Here is a 15,596-nt window from a genome sequence, read left to right as displayed (position 1 = left end):
GTTCACACTAGAAGATATCAATTAGACTTGTTACTTAAAGGTTTTTTTCCCCCTTTTTCTCTATTTTCTCTTTCAGGTTACTGTACAACTAAGTGTAGTTCCTAGGTTTATTACACGTTTTCAGCTTAGGCCACTTAAAATTAGACAAAGCTAATGTGGATTTTAATCTCTGCATATCAAACCTCCATCTATGAAAAAATGATAATAGTGTTCTCTTTCTCAGAGGAATGTCAAGAATACAGATTAACTGTGCTAGAGGATGACAGCATTTGCCCTTGATTTCATAATATAGGCCAGGTATTCTAACACATTTTTCTGTTGTACTTGTGTGGAGCTGTAGAGATAGCTCTTAAGTGACCAGAGATCACATTGATCAGTAAGAAACTATTTAATGAAAGATTACTTGGAGTTGCCTAAAGAAAGCATACAATCCAGTTATCACCCAGTGTTCTTGTTACAACTGCGGTATGGGCAAGAGTAGGCTAATGTGAGTACCAAATTTGCCAACTTCAATTGCACAGCCAAGGTTTCTGCTCCTAAAAAGGCCTATTCTCTAGTTATCCAGGAGGAATTACACACTGGAAGTTTCTAAGTGTTATAAAAATCCCTGAGTATATTGACTAATTATTTAGACACAAGAATTATGTTTTTTTTTTTTTTTAATAGATTATAAATCTATAGTAATGATGAATGTCATCATTAGGATGGAAGTCTATGTTTGGGGGTTGCCATAGCACTGTTATTTAATATTGTTATAAATGATCTAGACTTAGATTAAACAACATAATCATATACACAGTTTATACTGAATTGGTAGGAAACACTTAGAAAGGTATATGAACAGAAAAAGATCTAAGGAAGAGAAATATTTTAAACATTTTAAAAGTCAGATATGTCTTGGGAAGAAAAAGCAGAAGCAAATATATTTGGAAAAAAAAAAAAAAAAAGAAAAAGAAAAGTAAAACCGAGCTATTCAGAGAGACAATCCCTGAAAATAATATTGGTAGAGTGAAGACAGAAGTATTAAAACTGTTGCTACTGGGTACAAGCCTACAATGTGAATGCAGGTTAAATGTAGATTGGTTATGGATAATTGGTTATGGATAAGAAGTTAAAAAAGCAGACAGGCTCGCAATGCCTATGAAAAGTGCTTAGATCAAATGAAAAACATAAGAACAGGTGAAACCATGCCTTCAATCTGCCACGTTGTAACACTACATATAGCATTTCATTTCAAGTTTAAAAAAACTGAACAAAGCTTGAGAAATAATTAAAAGGTAGAATAATTAGTTCTTATATCAGCATAAATCTAGCTTCTGCGCACATACAACAGACTATGTCAAATGGTGGTGTTTGTGTTATGTATGTGTTTATGTAAGAATACCAAAGGGGACTGAATTCTACTTGATAATTCCATGTATCACTATGTTCATAATAAATTCTTCAAAGAACTGTAAACCTCATCTAATGTACTTCCACTCTATAGAAAGAATTCAGGAGAAAAAAATGAATAAGACCATTACCTTTTAAATAAATAAAATAGAGTTACAAAGATCAGCTGTGTAAGTAAACCTGTCACTAAGGCCGCGTGATAGTGTTGTTCAGTTCTCCAGTACATCTTCTAAACATTTTACATCTACAGTACACATCTTTTCTTGTTTTAAGGCCATCAGGTGATTTTATAACAGTCAATAGTTTTTCACCTCGGTAAGCTTTGAACTGCTGTACTGGAGAAGCTAATCAACACAGGCTCAGCTGAAATGCCAAAAAAAATCACTGTGGCTATTATACAGTAACAGCATTTAAAAACGCTTCAATTTGTTCTGAAAAGTTTTAGATGGAATTCAGAGAAAAGGCAGACTTCCCATCTGTTTTTGATTATTTTTGGGTGATGTATAGCTATTTGAAAGCATACTGTCTCTCCAGCTGTCTTCCTAGGTGTTGAAAGTAAGCTGCAATCTCCTGGTTTCCCTTGTCACTTACAGCAGACTTACATGCTGCGTAATAAGAATGAATAGTACATTGCTGTTCTTCTTGAAAGACTGATGAAACTATCCCTGGAGAAGAGATCCAGATTTTTTTTTTTTTTAATTTATTTTTAAGTCTTATTCCAAAGGAGTAAACAAGGAAAGAATATGCATTGCTGAGTTTCTTTACCTTGCCAATCTCTTCTGGCTTTATATCCGTGAGAGCACTACACATTCCCTGAGAATAAATTTAGGAGTTTTATGCCTTAAGAAAATGAGAAAGGGCAGGTTGATAGGATGCCAAAAGAAAGAGAACAAAGTGGTAGAAGTAGTTTGTTTTGCAACTACCTAAGACAGAAAAAAATAATACTTGGAGTTCATGAGCAGATGTACCAGCTAGAGTAACTTGTATGTCAAGTTTAAGGGCATGATTTTTCAATAGAACATTTTATTCTAATTTATAATCAAAAACCCATAGACAATGATGTGCTTTTCTACAAACTACAGCACCTTTAAGTTAAACATATATTGTTAGTAATATATAACTAACAATGAACAAGAATATTGTCAAAATTATTTCTTGTTCATAATGACCAAATACATTCACTGTACACTGAAATGAAAAGAAACTGTATCACTACAAAATACAAACATATTTATAAACATCAATGTGCATTGGGAGTGATATATCCTATTTAAAAAGCAGCCAGAACTTAAACACTGATACTGCATTTCATGTTAAAATATCAGACCGTTTTTCAATTTTTTTTAATGCAATTGCTGCATGACAAAACAAGTAGGGAAAAAGTGTTTCCACCATAAAAAAAAACTCAGTAGGCCCAAATATTTCTTTCAGAAAGGAAAGAAGTTGAGGAAGAAGTTGACTTTATCTGCTTTAGATCACAGTCTGCCTGGAGTGTTCACAAGTATGGTACATCTTTATCAATGACATCAATGACAGAATGGAGTACATCCTCAGCAAGTTTGCTGATGACACCAGGCTGCCCAGAGAGGTTGTGGATGCCCCATCCCTAGAGGTGTTCAAGGCCAGATTGGATGAGGCCCTGGTCAACCAGGTCTAGTATTAAATGGTGGCCCTGCATGGGGCAGGGGGATTGGAGATTCATGATCCTTGAGGTCCCTTTCAACCCAGGCCATTCTGTGTGACAGGTTTTCTAGTGTTCATCTGCCTCAAAGTATGACAGCCTGGTTTAACATCATCCTCTTATTTTTGGACTGTTTTATCTTTTTGATGGAGTGGTAACACTAATGTTTCAGTGTTTCTCATAATTCAGCTTAGTATCTTCTAAGGCATAAGACCTCCATAAAAATCCATACCCTAACTTAAAACTATTTGCCTTTCACCTTACTAATGTTATTCACCTCTACCCTATTCTAAAAGGAATTTTAAACGGGAGGAAACATTTCTAGACATCCATTAAGGAGATTGCATTACCTGAGTTATTTTTGTTCCCAACAATTTCTGTATTTTAATATTTAGTTGTTCTATTCAGGAGAATAAAATAATTTTAAGATATGGATTTAACCAAATACAACCCATTTCTTAAATCATATCATTGATTTGTTCACTGTTGTAACCACCATCTTGCCTAGATTGTGAAAAATGTGGGATCTTTGACATCCAGTGTCTTCCTTTGGACATTAGCAGTTATGGTATCAATGATTATTTCCACGGAAGAGAGTCTCAAACCACTTCCATAGCCCAGTAGTGCAAATTTCATTCTTATCTGTTTATATTTATTTCCAATAAATCTGTGGAAATTAGTAGGAATTTGAAAAAAATGCAGATGAATTACTGGACAAACTTAAATGAGACTTCTAAAAAAAAACTGAAGTAAAAAGTATAGTATTAGAGTATTTTAAATTCTTGTCTGCAAGTTTGCTTGGGGTGCAGCCCATTTTAGCAGTAGTAAGATTACTTTAATTAAAGGATTTTTCTACTAACTAAATGAAGTATCCAACATGCCCAATCAATTCCTGCCAATATGATTGCTCTACACAGAAAGAAAGTTAGTAATTAATTACAGGAAGCTTCTTCAAGGACTATTGGTCTACTGTGTAAAACCTGATAAACTGCTGACAAGGATTGTTTCAATGTCATAATCTGTGTTGTTTACATGGGCTGTTGTAAATTAAAAATGTTTTTTTCTCCTTTCAGAGAAAAATAATTGTAGTTCATTTTATTTTTCTTTACAACGAGATCAAATGAGTCTGCTATCTATTCACTAAAATAACTACATTTTATAAGTTTTCATTCTCTCCTGTTTTCCTTTAAAAAAAAATATGTATTTTTCCCCTAGTTATCCAAAGCATATTTTACATATGAACAGATAAAAAGAGTAGTTTAAAAATCACATTTGGGTGCATATACTAAGTTTCTGTAAAGACTTCTGTAAAGAGTATGAAACCAAAAATGAAGTGCCTTTAATTGCTTTTTTAAATAAACGTGCTGCATTTGGCAGCTGAGAATGTTGTACCATGTCATACTTTGTTTTCACTAAGATAAGTCTTCTCCAAATATGATATAAATGTTAATGGAAAGGCTGCAGCTGTACTGTTGATCATTTATAAACACAATTAAGAACAATTAGATGTGAAACTGCAATGGCCCTTGTGGTTGCAGATGCTGTATAATTCAGAATTGCATAGTCCTGCCAAAATTATCACTGAATTGTCCTTCCTTCTTTCAGTCTCAGACACAAATGATATAAACATGTATAAATAAGAAATATTAAGGATGGAATATTTAATTTTTATGAATAGAAAAAAAAAGGAAAAAAAAGACTCATTAAAATGCAAAGAGCTTCTTACAGTGTAATCCCGTGAAAGAAAGAATATTGTCCTCAAAATAAGATATGACTCCAGCAACAACTGAACATTGAAATCCCCTCTACTTGAACCCAGACATAACTCTGTGTTTAGCAAGATTAAACTGTAGTACTTGCATACATTTATTATGTTTAATAGACTATAATACCTCTGTTTGGGAAACTGTGTTGTACAAGAGAAGCCTTACTGTTACCTCAAAAGCTCTAAGTGTTCTAGTGAAATAGCATTGTTATTAACAAAACTATAGTTTAGGTTAACACACTAATAAAAACTAACCCAATACAGAACTAATAAAGTAATCCATACAAGCAACAAGGTCAAAGTGAAAAGGCAGGCCGATAGTTATAACCGTCTAAGGTTGTTTTTCAGTGGCATTCAGTTTGTTTGTAGTCTGTCTCCTCTGTGTATTCTTACCATTTAAACAATTTGATTTTATTACCTTAGGTAGTGAAGTATTAGGTATTACTTATCTAATACATACTTACCTGTGAAACCATGAGGACACAAACACTGAAGCAAAGGTTGCTCTCCCAGTTGGCTCATATCAATGCAAGTAGATCCATTAGAACAATTCTTTGGGTAAATTAAACATGCATTTTCAGCAACTTGGCAAAATTCTCCAGTCCAGCCAGGTGCACAGAGACACTAGGTAATAAAAAATTAGTAATAGAGTTAAAAACACCACCACCACCTGAAACACGAAAGGGGAACACAGTGTGTTCGTATATGTTTGTCGTCTCTGTTGCTACAGATTAAAAGTACAATAAAATACAGTGGTAAAGATGCAGCTTAGAATATTCTCCATTATTCTGGAATGCCAAAAGAGTTTTAACATCTACCATATTGAAAAAGTGTAGGAAAAGGAGGCACGTGAGTGGGAGTAAATGGAAAAGCTGAATTACTGACAGTAATGATAGAACCACAGGAAGAGAAGAACTTAATGTGAAAGATATTTTAAGGTAAATGGAGATGAAAGTCAAAGCAGGCTGTAATACTAAGACAGCCTATGAGATAAACATGGTGGCCAACCAGTTATGAGACAAGATAATACGGGAGACTGCATTATATACTCTGACTATCTCAAATAAAATAAATCAAATAATTCCTTCAGAGGAATGGGAAGATTTGAAGCTACTTGAAGTATCTGAGTAAAAGACTGGAGCTGTTCCTTTAAAAAACCATTCTAGGGTGAAGGAGATATTTTTGTTAGTCTGCACAAACCGCATGCCCATTACATATCTTTTTTTTGGAGGGTTGGGGATGGAGGGGGGAATGACAACAGAATTAAAGATAAAGAGCTTAATTTACAAAAATAAGGAGTTAGAACATCAGAACAAACAGATAATTAATATTCCAAGAATCGCCTTTAGTTGTACTTTTCTGTTACTCCTAATAATTTGGAAACAAAATGTCACAATATTATAATCATACTAGGAGATCATTGAGAGTGACTAACAGCAAGCAGTATAGGGAAGTTGTCCAATGGTCTTTAAAAAGAGAAAACAACACTAACTGTTGGAAAAGTCTTTTTACTAGAATATCCTTCAAGGACGAAGACACAACATTTAAAAAACAGCAGAAGACTTGGCTTGTACTGTAAAATAAAACAAACAACTAAAAAAAAAGCACTGAAAATATTTTCCTGGAATACAAGATCATATTAGCTTCTGAAAACTGTCCTGTGCAACCTTCAAATTTCAAGTGCCTTGATTAGTATATATTTGCTTCCCTTCAATCCAAATATAAGGAGAATAAAACACTATAAAAAATAGAACAATAATTTTATTTTAATACTGTGAGAGATATTTTACATTAGTATGTACACAGTGTGACCAGCAAAGGGGCAGAGGTGTGTGCAACTGCACATCATCCAAGTAAGAAAACGTTCCCAAAGGACAAAGGCATTGAAAATGCAAAGAATACGTTGCTACATATGTACAGAATAATAACTGGCAAAATACAAAAAAAGCCCTAATGCAAGTAATGTTACGAGGAGATTCTCTTCCCTTCCTCTCTCTCCCTTCTCCCCCTTCTTCCCCCACCATAAAGGAGCAAAATAGCATAAATCTTTAAGTCTGAAGAGCAAAGACGGATTAAAAAGAAATGACCAGCCTGATTCAGTAATGATTTCCCTCAAAATGCTCATGAAACTGATAACCTTGATCTCAAGAACCAGGAACTGCCAAGGAACTTAGCCACCTACACAGACTCTAGGCATCTTCACAGTACTGTAAACTCTAAATTAACCGCAAATGTCAAAGAATAACAATTTCTTTAGCTCCTAGAATGGCTGGAAGGCATATCCCTGTAAGGAGAGGAGAGGATGAGAACACTGCCTAGTTTGGAGAAGTGGAGGCCAATATGTTACTTTATTGTTCTTCACAATTTCCAGAGGAAATAAAATAAGAGAAAGGTGCCAGCCTCTACCCATTGCACATGAGGGAAAGGCACAAAGCTGCACCAGAAGTAGTTCAGACTGAGTACTAGAAATAATGCATTTACTCATCACATGGTTTAGGTCCCATGTATGTTAGTGACCAAGAGGTATTTGGATAATACTATCATTAATATGCTTTAACTTTTTTTTTTTTTTTAGCCCTGGATTGGCTACAGTTGGGCTTCATGCCCTTTGTAGTTCCATTTCAACAATTCTATTCTCTTATTATAGATATAAGAAAGCAAAGCAGAACGTTTTAGTTAACTGTATTGATTGCCACATCTACCTCTGTCATTAAGTAGACAAACCTTCCCCAAACAAACCTATGAAAACATTATTTTTTATGTTAACATGTTTTAAGCCCCTAGAATTCCAGAACAATATAAGTTGAGATGGAATTTCGGAGGTCATTTAGTCCAACCCCTCACTCAAAGCAGGATCAATTTAAAACTTTAATCTGGTTACTCAGGATCATGTCTTGTTGCGGTCTGAAGCGCTCTGAGGATGGCAATTCCACAGTGTTTCTGGGTAGCTTGCTACAGTGCTTAACTACACTCACTGTGAACAACTTCCTCTTAAAACCTACTCAGAATTTTCCTCATTGCAACATGTGCAGAATCCGTTGCTATTCACATCAGACAAAAGTGTTCCTCCACCTTGCTTATCACAACCCAAAAGACAACTGAAGAAGAGAATTATAACACTCATTCAGCTGTTTGTTTTCAAGACTAAACAAATCCTTCAGCCTTTCTTCATACATCATGTGCTATAACCCTTTGACAATGCTGATGGCTTTCTGTATGTCTCTCCTTGATCTTCTACCTATACTTAGAATCACAGAAACACTGAGGTTAGAAAAGACTTACAAGATCATGCAGTCCAACTGTCCAACCATCACCAATAGTTCTCAATAAACCATATTCTTCACTTCTTAAGGGTAAAGGAGTCCAGGAAGCCTGGACGCTCCTCAAGACAGAAATCTTAAAGGCGCAAGAACAGGCTGTCCCTAAGTGCCGTAAGGCAAGCCGCAGGGGTAGACGACTGGTGTGGATGAGCCGGGAACTACTGTTGAGACTCAGTGAGAAAAAGAGAGTCTATGTCCTCTGGAAGAAGGGACAGGCTAGTTGGGAAGATTACAAGGAAGTAGTCAAGGTATGCAGGGAGGAAGTTAAGAAGGCAAAAGCCCAACTTGAACTCAGATTGGCCACTGCAGTAAAAGACAATAAAAAATCCTTTTATAAATATATCAATGGCAAAAGAAGAACCAAGGATAATTCTCATCCTTTACTTGATGCAGCAGGGAATGTGGCCACTGAGGACAAGGAGAAGGCTGAGGTCCTCAATGCCTTCTTTACATCTGCTTTTAATAGCCAGTCCAGTTATCCTTTGGGCATTTTATGCCCTGATCTGGAAGTCTGGGATGCTACTCAGAAAGCACCCCCAGAGATTGAGGTGGAGACAGTCAGAGAACTCCTCCTCCATCTGGACTGTCACAAGTCCATTGGACCGGATGGGCTACACCCTTGGGTGCTGAGGGAGCTGGTGGGGGTGATTGCTGAGCTGCTCTCAACCATCTGTCAGCACTCCTGGTTAACTTGAGAGGTCCCAGAGGATTGGAGGCTTGCTGATGTGACTCCCATCTTCAAGAAGGGCCGTAAGGAGGATCCAGGGAACTATAAGCCTGTCAGCCTGACCTTGATACCGGGGAAAGTAATGGAGCAAATCATCTTGGGGGAGATTGCACAGCATGTGCATGGTGTCCAGGGGATCAGGCCCAGCCAGCACGGGTTCATGAAAGGCAGGTCATGCTTGACCAACCTCATCTCCTTCTACAACCGGGTGACCAGCCTGGTAGACGAGGGAAAGGCTGTTGATGTAGTCTACCTGGACTTCAGCAAAGTCTTTGACATGGTCTCTCACAGGCTTCTTCTGGGGAAACTGGCTGCCCGTGGCCTGGACAGGTACACACTCCTTTGGGTAAGAAACTGGCTGGAGGGCTGTGCTCAACGGGTGGTGGTTAATGAGTGAAGTCCAGCTGGTGACCTGTTTCAAGTGGTGTCCCCCAGGGGTCGGTACTGGGGCCTATCTTGTTTAAAATCTTTATTGATGACCTAGACGAGGGGATTGAGTGTACCCTCAGTAAATTTGCAGATGACATCAAGCTGGGAGGTGGTGCAGATCTGCCTGAGGGTAGGGGGGCCCTTCAGAAGGACTTAGATAAGCTGGATCGCTGGGCTGAATAGAATGAGGTTCAACAAGGCCAAGTGTCAGGTCCTGCACTTTGGCCACAACAACCCCATGCAGCATTATAGGCTTGGGGATGAGTGGCTGGATGATTGTGAAGAGGAAAGGGAGCTGGGGGTGTTGGTTGATGCTCGGCTGAACATGAGCCAACAGTGTGCCCAGGTGGCCAAGAGGGCCAGTGCCATCCTGGCCTATTTTAGAAATAGTGTGGCCAGCAGAAGCAGGGAGGTGATCATCCCTCTGTACTCAGCACTGGTGAGGCCGCACCTCAAATACTGTGTTCAGTTTTTGGCCCCTCACTACAGGAAAGACATTGAGGCCCTGGAGCATGTCCAGAGAAGGGCAACAAAACTGGTGAGGGGTCTGGAGCACAAATCCTATGAGGAGCAGCTGAGGGAGCTGGGATTGTTTAGTTTGGAGAAGAGGAGGCTCAAGGGAGACCTCATTGCACTCTATAACTTCCTGAAGGGAGGTTGTGATGAAGAGGGGTTTGGCCTCTTCTCCCAGACAATGAACAGAACCCAGGGAAATGGCTGCAAGTTGTACCAGAAGAGGTTTAGGTTAGACTTAAGGAAGAACTTTTTCTCTCGGAGAGTGGTCAGGCACTGGAATGGCCTGCCCAGGGAGGTGGTGGAGTCGCCATCTCTGGCAGTGTTCAAGGGGTGTCTGGATGAGGAGCTGCGAGACATGGTTTAGTAGCTTGTGGTAGCAGTGGCAGTGTGAAGACAGTTGGACTAGATGATCTTATAGGTCATTTCCAACCTCGTGATTCTATGATTCTATATTCCTCAACACAATATCCAAATGTTCCCAGAACATTGTAAGTGCTGGTGACCCCTGTACCTCCCTGAGCAGCCCAATCTAGTACCTGACCTCAAGACAATCTATTCCATAACCTTCCCTGGCACCAAAGTCAGGCTAACAGGCCTGTAGTTCCCCAGATCTTCCTTACAGCCATTCTTGTAGATGGGAGTCACACTGCAAGCCTCCAGTATTCTGAGATCTCACCAGTCAACAAGGAGCACTGATAGATAATGGCAAGCGCTCAGCTATTGCTTCCACCAGTTCCTTCAGCACTCTCAGATGAATCTCATCCGGTCCCATAGACTTCTGACAGTCCAGCTGGAGTAGTAGGTCTCTGACTGTGTCCTCCTGAATCACAAGGGAGTTTGGTCTGAACCCCAGCCAAGACTACCAGGTCAGAGAATGGAGTACCCTGAGAATAACTGGTCTGACCTTTAAAGACAGACATAAAGAAGGCATTCAGAACCTCTGCCTTTTCCTTATCCTCAGTGGTCACATTCCCAGCCTCATCCAATAAAGAATGAAGATTCTCCCTGGTCCTCCTCTTCCTGTTGATATCCTTGGAAAAGAGTTTCTTGTTCCCTTTTACCCCCGCAGCCAGATTGAGTTCAAGCTGGGCTTTCGCCTTTCTGATTTTCTCCCGGCACATCTTAACAACTTCTTTGTATTCTTCCCAGGTTGCCCGTCCCTTCTTCCCCAGGAGGTAGATTCTCTTTTTCTCCTGGAGCCTCAAGAATAGCTCCCTATTCATCCACGCCGGTCTTCTTCTGTGCCGGCTCATTTTGCGGCTCAGGGGGACAGCCTGCTCCTGCGCCTTTAAGACTTCCTTCCTGAAGGGCAACCAGCCGTCTTGTACTCCTTTATTCTCTAAGGCTGAACACCAGGGGACTCCCCCTACTAGTCACCTGAACAGTTCAAAGTCTGCCCTCCGGAAGTCCAAGGTAGCTGTTTTGCTGTTCCCCCACCTGACTCCACCAAGAATCGACAACTCTACCATGTTGTGGTCACTCTGTCCAAGACAGCCCCCAACCTCCACGTCTCCCAGTAGACCTTCTGTTTGTGAACAGCAGGTCTAACGGGGCAGCTCCTCTCGTAGGTTCTCTCATCAGCTGCATTAAGAAGTTGTCCTCCATACTTTCCAGAAACTTCCTAGACTGCTTTTTCTGCACTAAGTTGTATTCCCAGCATATGTTGGGGAAGTTGAAGTCCCCCATGAGGACAAGGGCTGGTGACTGCACAGTTTCCGCCAGCTGTTCATAGAACACCTCATCTGTCTCTTCATCCTGGTTCGGCGGTCTGTAGCAGACACTCACCAGGATGTCTGCCTTGTCAGCCCTTCCCCTGATCTTTACCCATAGGGATTCAATCTTATCATCCCCAGACACAAGCTCCGTAACAAAACACACTCTAATAAAGACAACCATGCCACCACCCCTCCTTCTTCACCTATCCTTCCTGAAGAGTTTGTAGCCAGCCATTGTAGCACTCTAGTCATGGGAACCCATTGGTCCCACCACATTTCCATAATGGCAACTAGGTCATAGTTAGCCTGCTGCACAATGGCTTCCAACTCTTGTTTGTTGCCCATGTTGCATGCATTGGTGTAGATGCACTTCAGCTGAGCCCCTCAGCTGAATTCTGTTAGGCCTGGTTTTATCCCCTTCCTCCTTCATATCTAGTTTAAAGCCCTCTCTACAAATCCCACCAGCTCCTGGGCAAGGGTCTGTTTCCCACTTTGAGATAGGTGATACCCATTGACAGACTTCATGCCAGGTGCCAAGTAGACCACCCCATAATCAAAGAACTCAAAATTCTTGCTTTTGCATGAGCCTCTCAGCCATGTGTTTGTAAGGTGGGTTTTCCTACTCTTCTATGTGGAGGAATACACGGAAATACTACTTGTATGCCTGCTTCATCAACTGACCTCCCCACTCCCCTTAATCATTTTTTATAGTCCTCAGGCTTCTGTCAGTGACCTCATCACTACCAGTCTGGACTATCAATAGAGGATAATAGTCAGAGGAGTGGATCAGACTAGGAAGTTTTCAGGAAATATCCCTGACCCAGGCCCGAGGGAGGCAGCATGCCTTCCCCCGGGTAGGGGCAGGCTGACATACTGGACTCTCAGTTCCCCTTAAAAGGGAGTCACCTATGACTATCACCATCCTTTCTTTACTGGAGGAGGCAGTCTTCAGGCGTGGAACCAACTGCCTCTCCTTAAAAAAGCTTGGAGGCAGTCCTCCCACCTCATCCTCAGCCACCTCACCCTCCAGTTTCAGGGCTTCAAAACTATTACATAGAGGCACCTGGGGAACCGAGGTAAATTGGGATGGGCATCGCTGAGCTGGGATATGCTGCCATTCCTCCTCTCTTCTCAAATTGGATCTCTTGGTTTGACTATAGCAAGGGAGAGGGTCCACCACAGTTTGGGGGGTGCAATCTCTGCACCCCCCATCTTAGACTCATACAAGCTAACATCATTCAATCACATGATTGTTCCACTTTCTCATTTTCCACAGATGTGTCCTTTTCAGCTCTTTGGATATATGTATACCTCCTCTGCCCAAGGATATCCTAAATTGACATTCTATTATCACTGATAATACTTCTTTCCTCCAAATTTTGCCAGCAGATACAGGGACTTGGGAAACCTGCAAGTAAATATTGCCATTAAAAGATACCTCATTCAACAATGGGCATACATTATCGTTTTTATTTTTTCCTGCTGCTGGAGGTACTCTATAGAGAAATTAATATTCAGAAACTAAATCACTGTTTCCAGATTTTACGCAAATTGTGTTGAGGATAACTCAAGGACTTGTCTCACAGCTGCTTAAGCCAGTGCTTTCCAGCAATATTAAACCATATTTTTAAGCTGAACTGAAATCACCCTAATAACAGACGGGTACTTCTGTGGTAAGACAGTATAGCAGCCTTTTTTTTCCTCACCTCATCAGTTTCAAATGCTTAGTAAGATGAGTTTAAAAAAGGTGTGTTTTTTTTCCCCCATTTCTTCAGCAAATGCTTTCAACTCCAACCCAAATCAAAATACAGATCAAGCCACCAAGCTAGGTATGAATATTTTCAATTTTTGGTATGTTTTACATACACTTATGCCATTTTTCAATATCCTTATTTTTCTTTTCTCTTCCCCAATCCCCCTCCCAAATTCATGCCACAAATACAGTATGAATGATGTGCATTTTCTTACTGCTCCTTATTTTCTTTTCCTACAGTTATGCTCAACACAAGGAAATTGAGCAACTTGTTTATGATGAAATTTAAACAACTCAGCACATACCATTTTGCCAAGTGACAGAAAAGAAACACTCTTTCTATGTAAATGCAGCCATGACAAATGTTACTCTAAAAAAGAGAAATCTTTATCTAACAATCAGGAAAAATATCTACTTGCAATCTTTTCAGTATGTGAAGTTAATTCCTCAGTCACTCAAAATGGGAAGATAACTGCAAGGAACACCGAAAAATAGTGCATAGTTAGCAAACTTCACTAATTAGTGAACTGGATTGGGGGAGCTATTCATGGACATCTTCTTAATCACTTCCTTCCAGTCTTTGTTTTTTGAATGAAATAGAAGGTTATGATTTATTTGCCTTCAAACTGTGTACAGAAGTTATAAAAAGAATATTTCTATAGCTGTAAAAAAGTTTAGCCAGGCCAGGCCTGGCTAAAGATTTAAAACTCCATAACATTAATCATCCTATGATAAACCTGAATAACCTTTTCAGATAAAAAGAGAAAAGGAACTCATTGCGACTTAGCATACCAGTCATTTTAGGCAGTGGAATTGTTTTGCAAAATATTCTGATGAGAAGAAAAAAAGGAAAACACCCAGGAAGTTTTTAAAGTTAGCTTCCACGTTCTTATAAATTCTACTCTAACTTGCTGTTTAAAACTGTATGAGTTGCATCTTGGGCATCCCACTCAACAAATCCCTCAGTATTAGAGTTCTGGAAGCTCTCTCCCTGAATTCCAAGGGTACAAATTCTATTTCAAATGGTTCTAGGGTGAGAACATCTGAGTTTCTCTCCCTGGTCACAGACAGCAAGGATTCAGTGAAGATTATTTTGTTTGGTTTCTCTGTATCTAAGTAGAAAGATATTAAAGTTGGCAGCATACATAAATGGAAGTTTCCTACATCCTTTTTATACTACAAGATACCCCATCCCTGGTGGTATTCAAGGCCAGGCTAGAGCTGGCTTTGGGCAGCCTGGTCTAGTGCAGAATTGGCAACCCTGCACATAGCAGAGGGACTGAGACAGAGGTCCTTTTCAACCCAGGCCATTCTAGGATTCTATGACAAGAGGCTTTATCACAGTATTAATTCTTGATGGCTGCTAAGCATCTGACCTCTGTTACTTGTTTGATCCCGGGTCTGTGTAAGAGACCCACAAATGTGGGTCAGCTTCCTGCTACTCCAGCATCCTGCTTGCTGCGTTAATTGTATCTGCTACTCATAACCCCTCAGATGTTTTGGCATACACAGTCCAAAAGACATTTTATTTCACATTTAGGCAACGCAGCTTATGCAGAAGTCAGTTTACAAGTGAGTTCTCCTCTATCTTTTAAGAGTATTTATTCTAACTTCTTCTAGGAGAGTCAGAGCCCCTTCAACAGATCTACTCTAGCACAAGAATATTTTCCTCTTCCTCTCTCACCTTGGGAATATCTCATTCACACCTTGGAAGGTCTAGATTTTTTGTTATAAGCATCCACTTATGACATGTAATGAATATGCACATACAGATATAAAGCAATAGATTAAAAAAAATAAGCAAAGCTAACTACTCCAATGAAATTTAGCATCCCACAACAACAAATATTATAGGAGGTATCCATCCCCTCTATAATGGGTCAAGGTTTTTGCTACTCATTCATATTCCAGTGACATTAAGGGTTGAAATGCATAATTTCTAATACGATACACTCATTCATGGGAAACTCTGAATTCAAATGAAGTTAGTCCAGATCTGAGCAGACAAAAGGGCATAACATCAATTAATTGAATTAGAAGTTTATCCAATTTTTCAAGTGGACAAGGAGTAAAGCAGAAAATACTATTCTTATGATAGCAAATATTCCTTCAGATCAAATAAAATTCTTTCCATCCACATCTTGTTTAGAAAAAAGGGGAGAAACTTATTTTTTGCATTGTTCATAAAATCATCAGATTTTATAAAATAAAGATATTTTATTAATAATTAATTATACGTGAGAAAGGGAAATTAGGAATGTGCAATTTTTGAGCATCTTTTGGGGTAGCAGAGGAACA

General features: G+C 39.4%; 1 protein-coding gene across 1 annotated transcript in view; it reads right to left on the bottom strand.

The window, feature by feature from the left end:
• Positions 1-5,447, bottom strand: part of LOC149919153 (protein lin-12-like) — a 38,839-nt gene extending 33,392 nt beyond the window's left edge. Inside the window, exon 1 of the mRNA XM_090136212.1 lies at positions 5,303-5,447. Coding sequence (XP_089992338.1) covers positions 5,303-5,360 — 58 coding nt within the window. The 5' untranslated portion in view covers positions 5,361-5,447. The remainder of the gene's footprint in view (positions 1-5,302) is intronic.
• Positions 5,448-15,596: the final 10,149 nt, after the last annotated feature.

The sequence above is a fragment of the Phasianus colchicus genome, chromosome 2 (assembly GCF_987193195.1).
Source record: "Phasianus colchicus chromosome 2, bPhaCol1.hap1.1, whole genome shotgun sequence".
NCBI classification, from domain to species: domain Eukaryota; kingdom Metazoa; phylum Chordata; class Aves; order Galliformes; family Phasianidae; genus Phasianus; species Phasianus colchicus.
The sequence above is the reverse complement of the archived record's forward strand: the minus strand, read 5'-3'. Positions and strand labels throughout refer to the sequence as shown.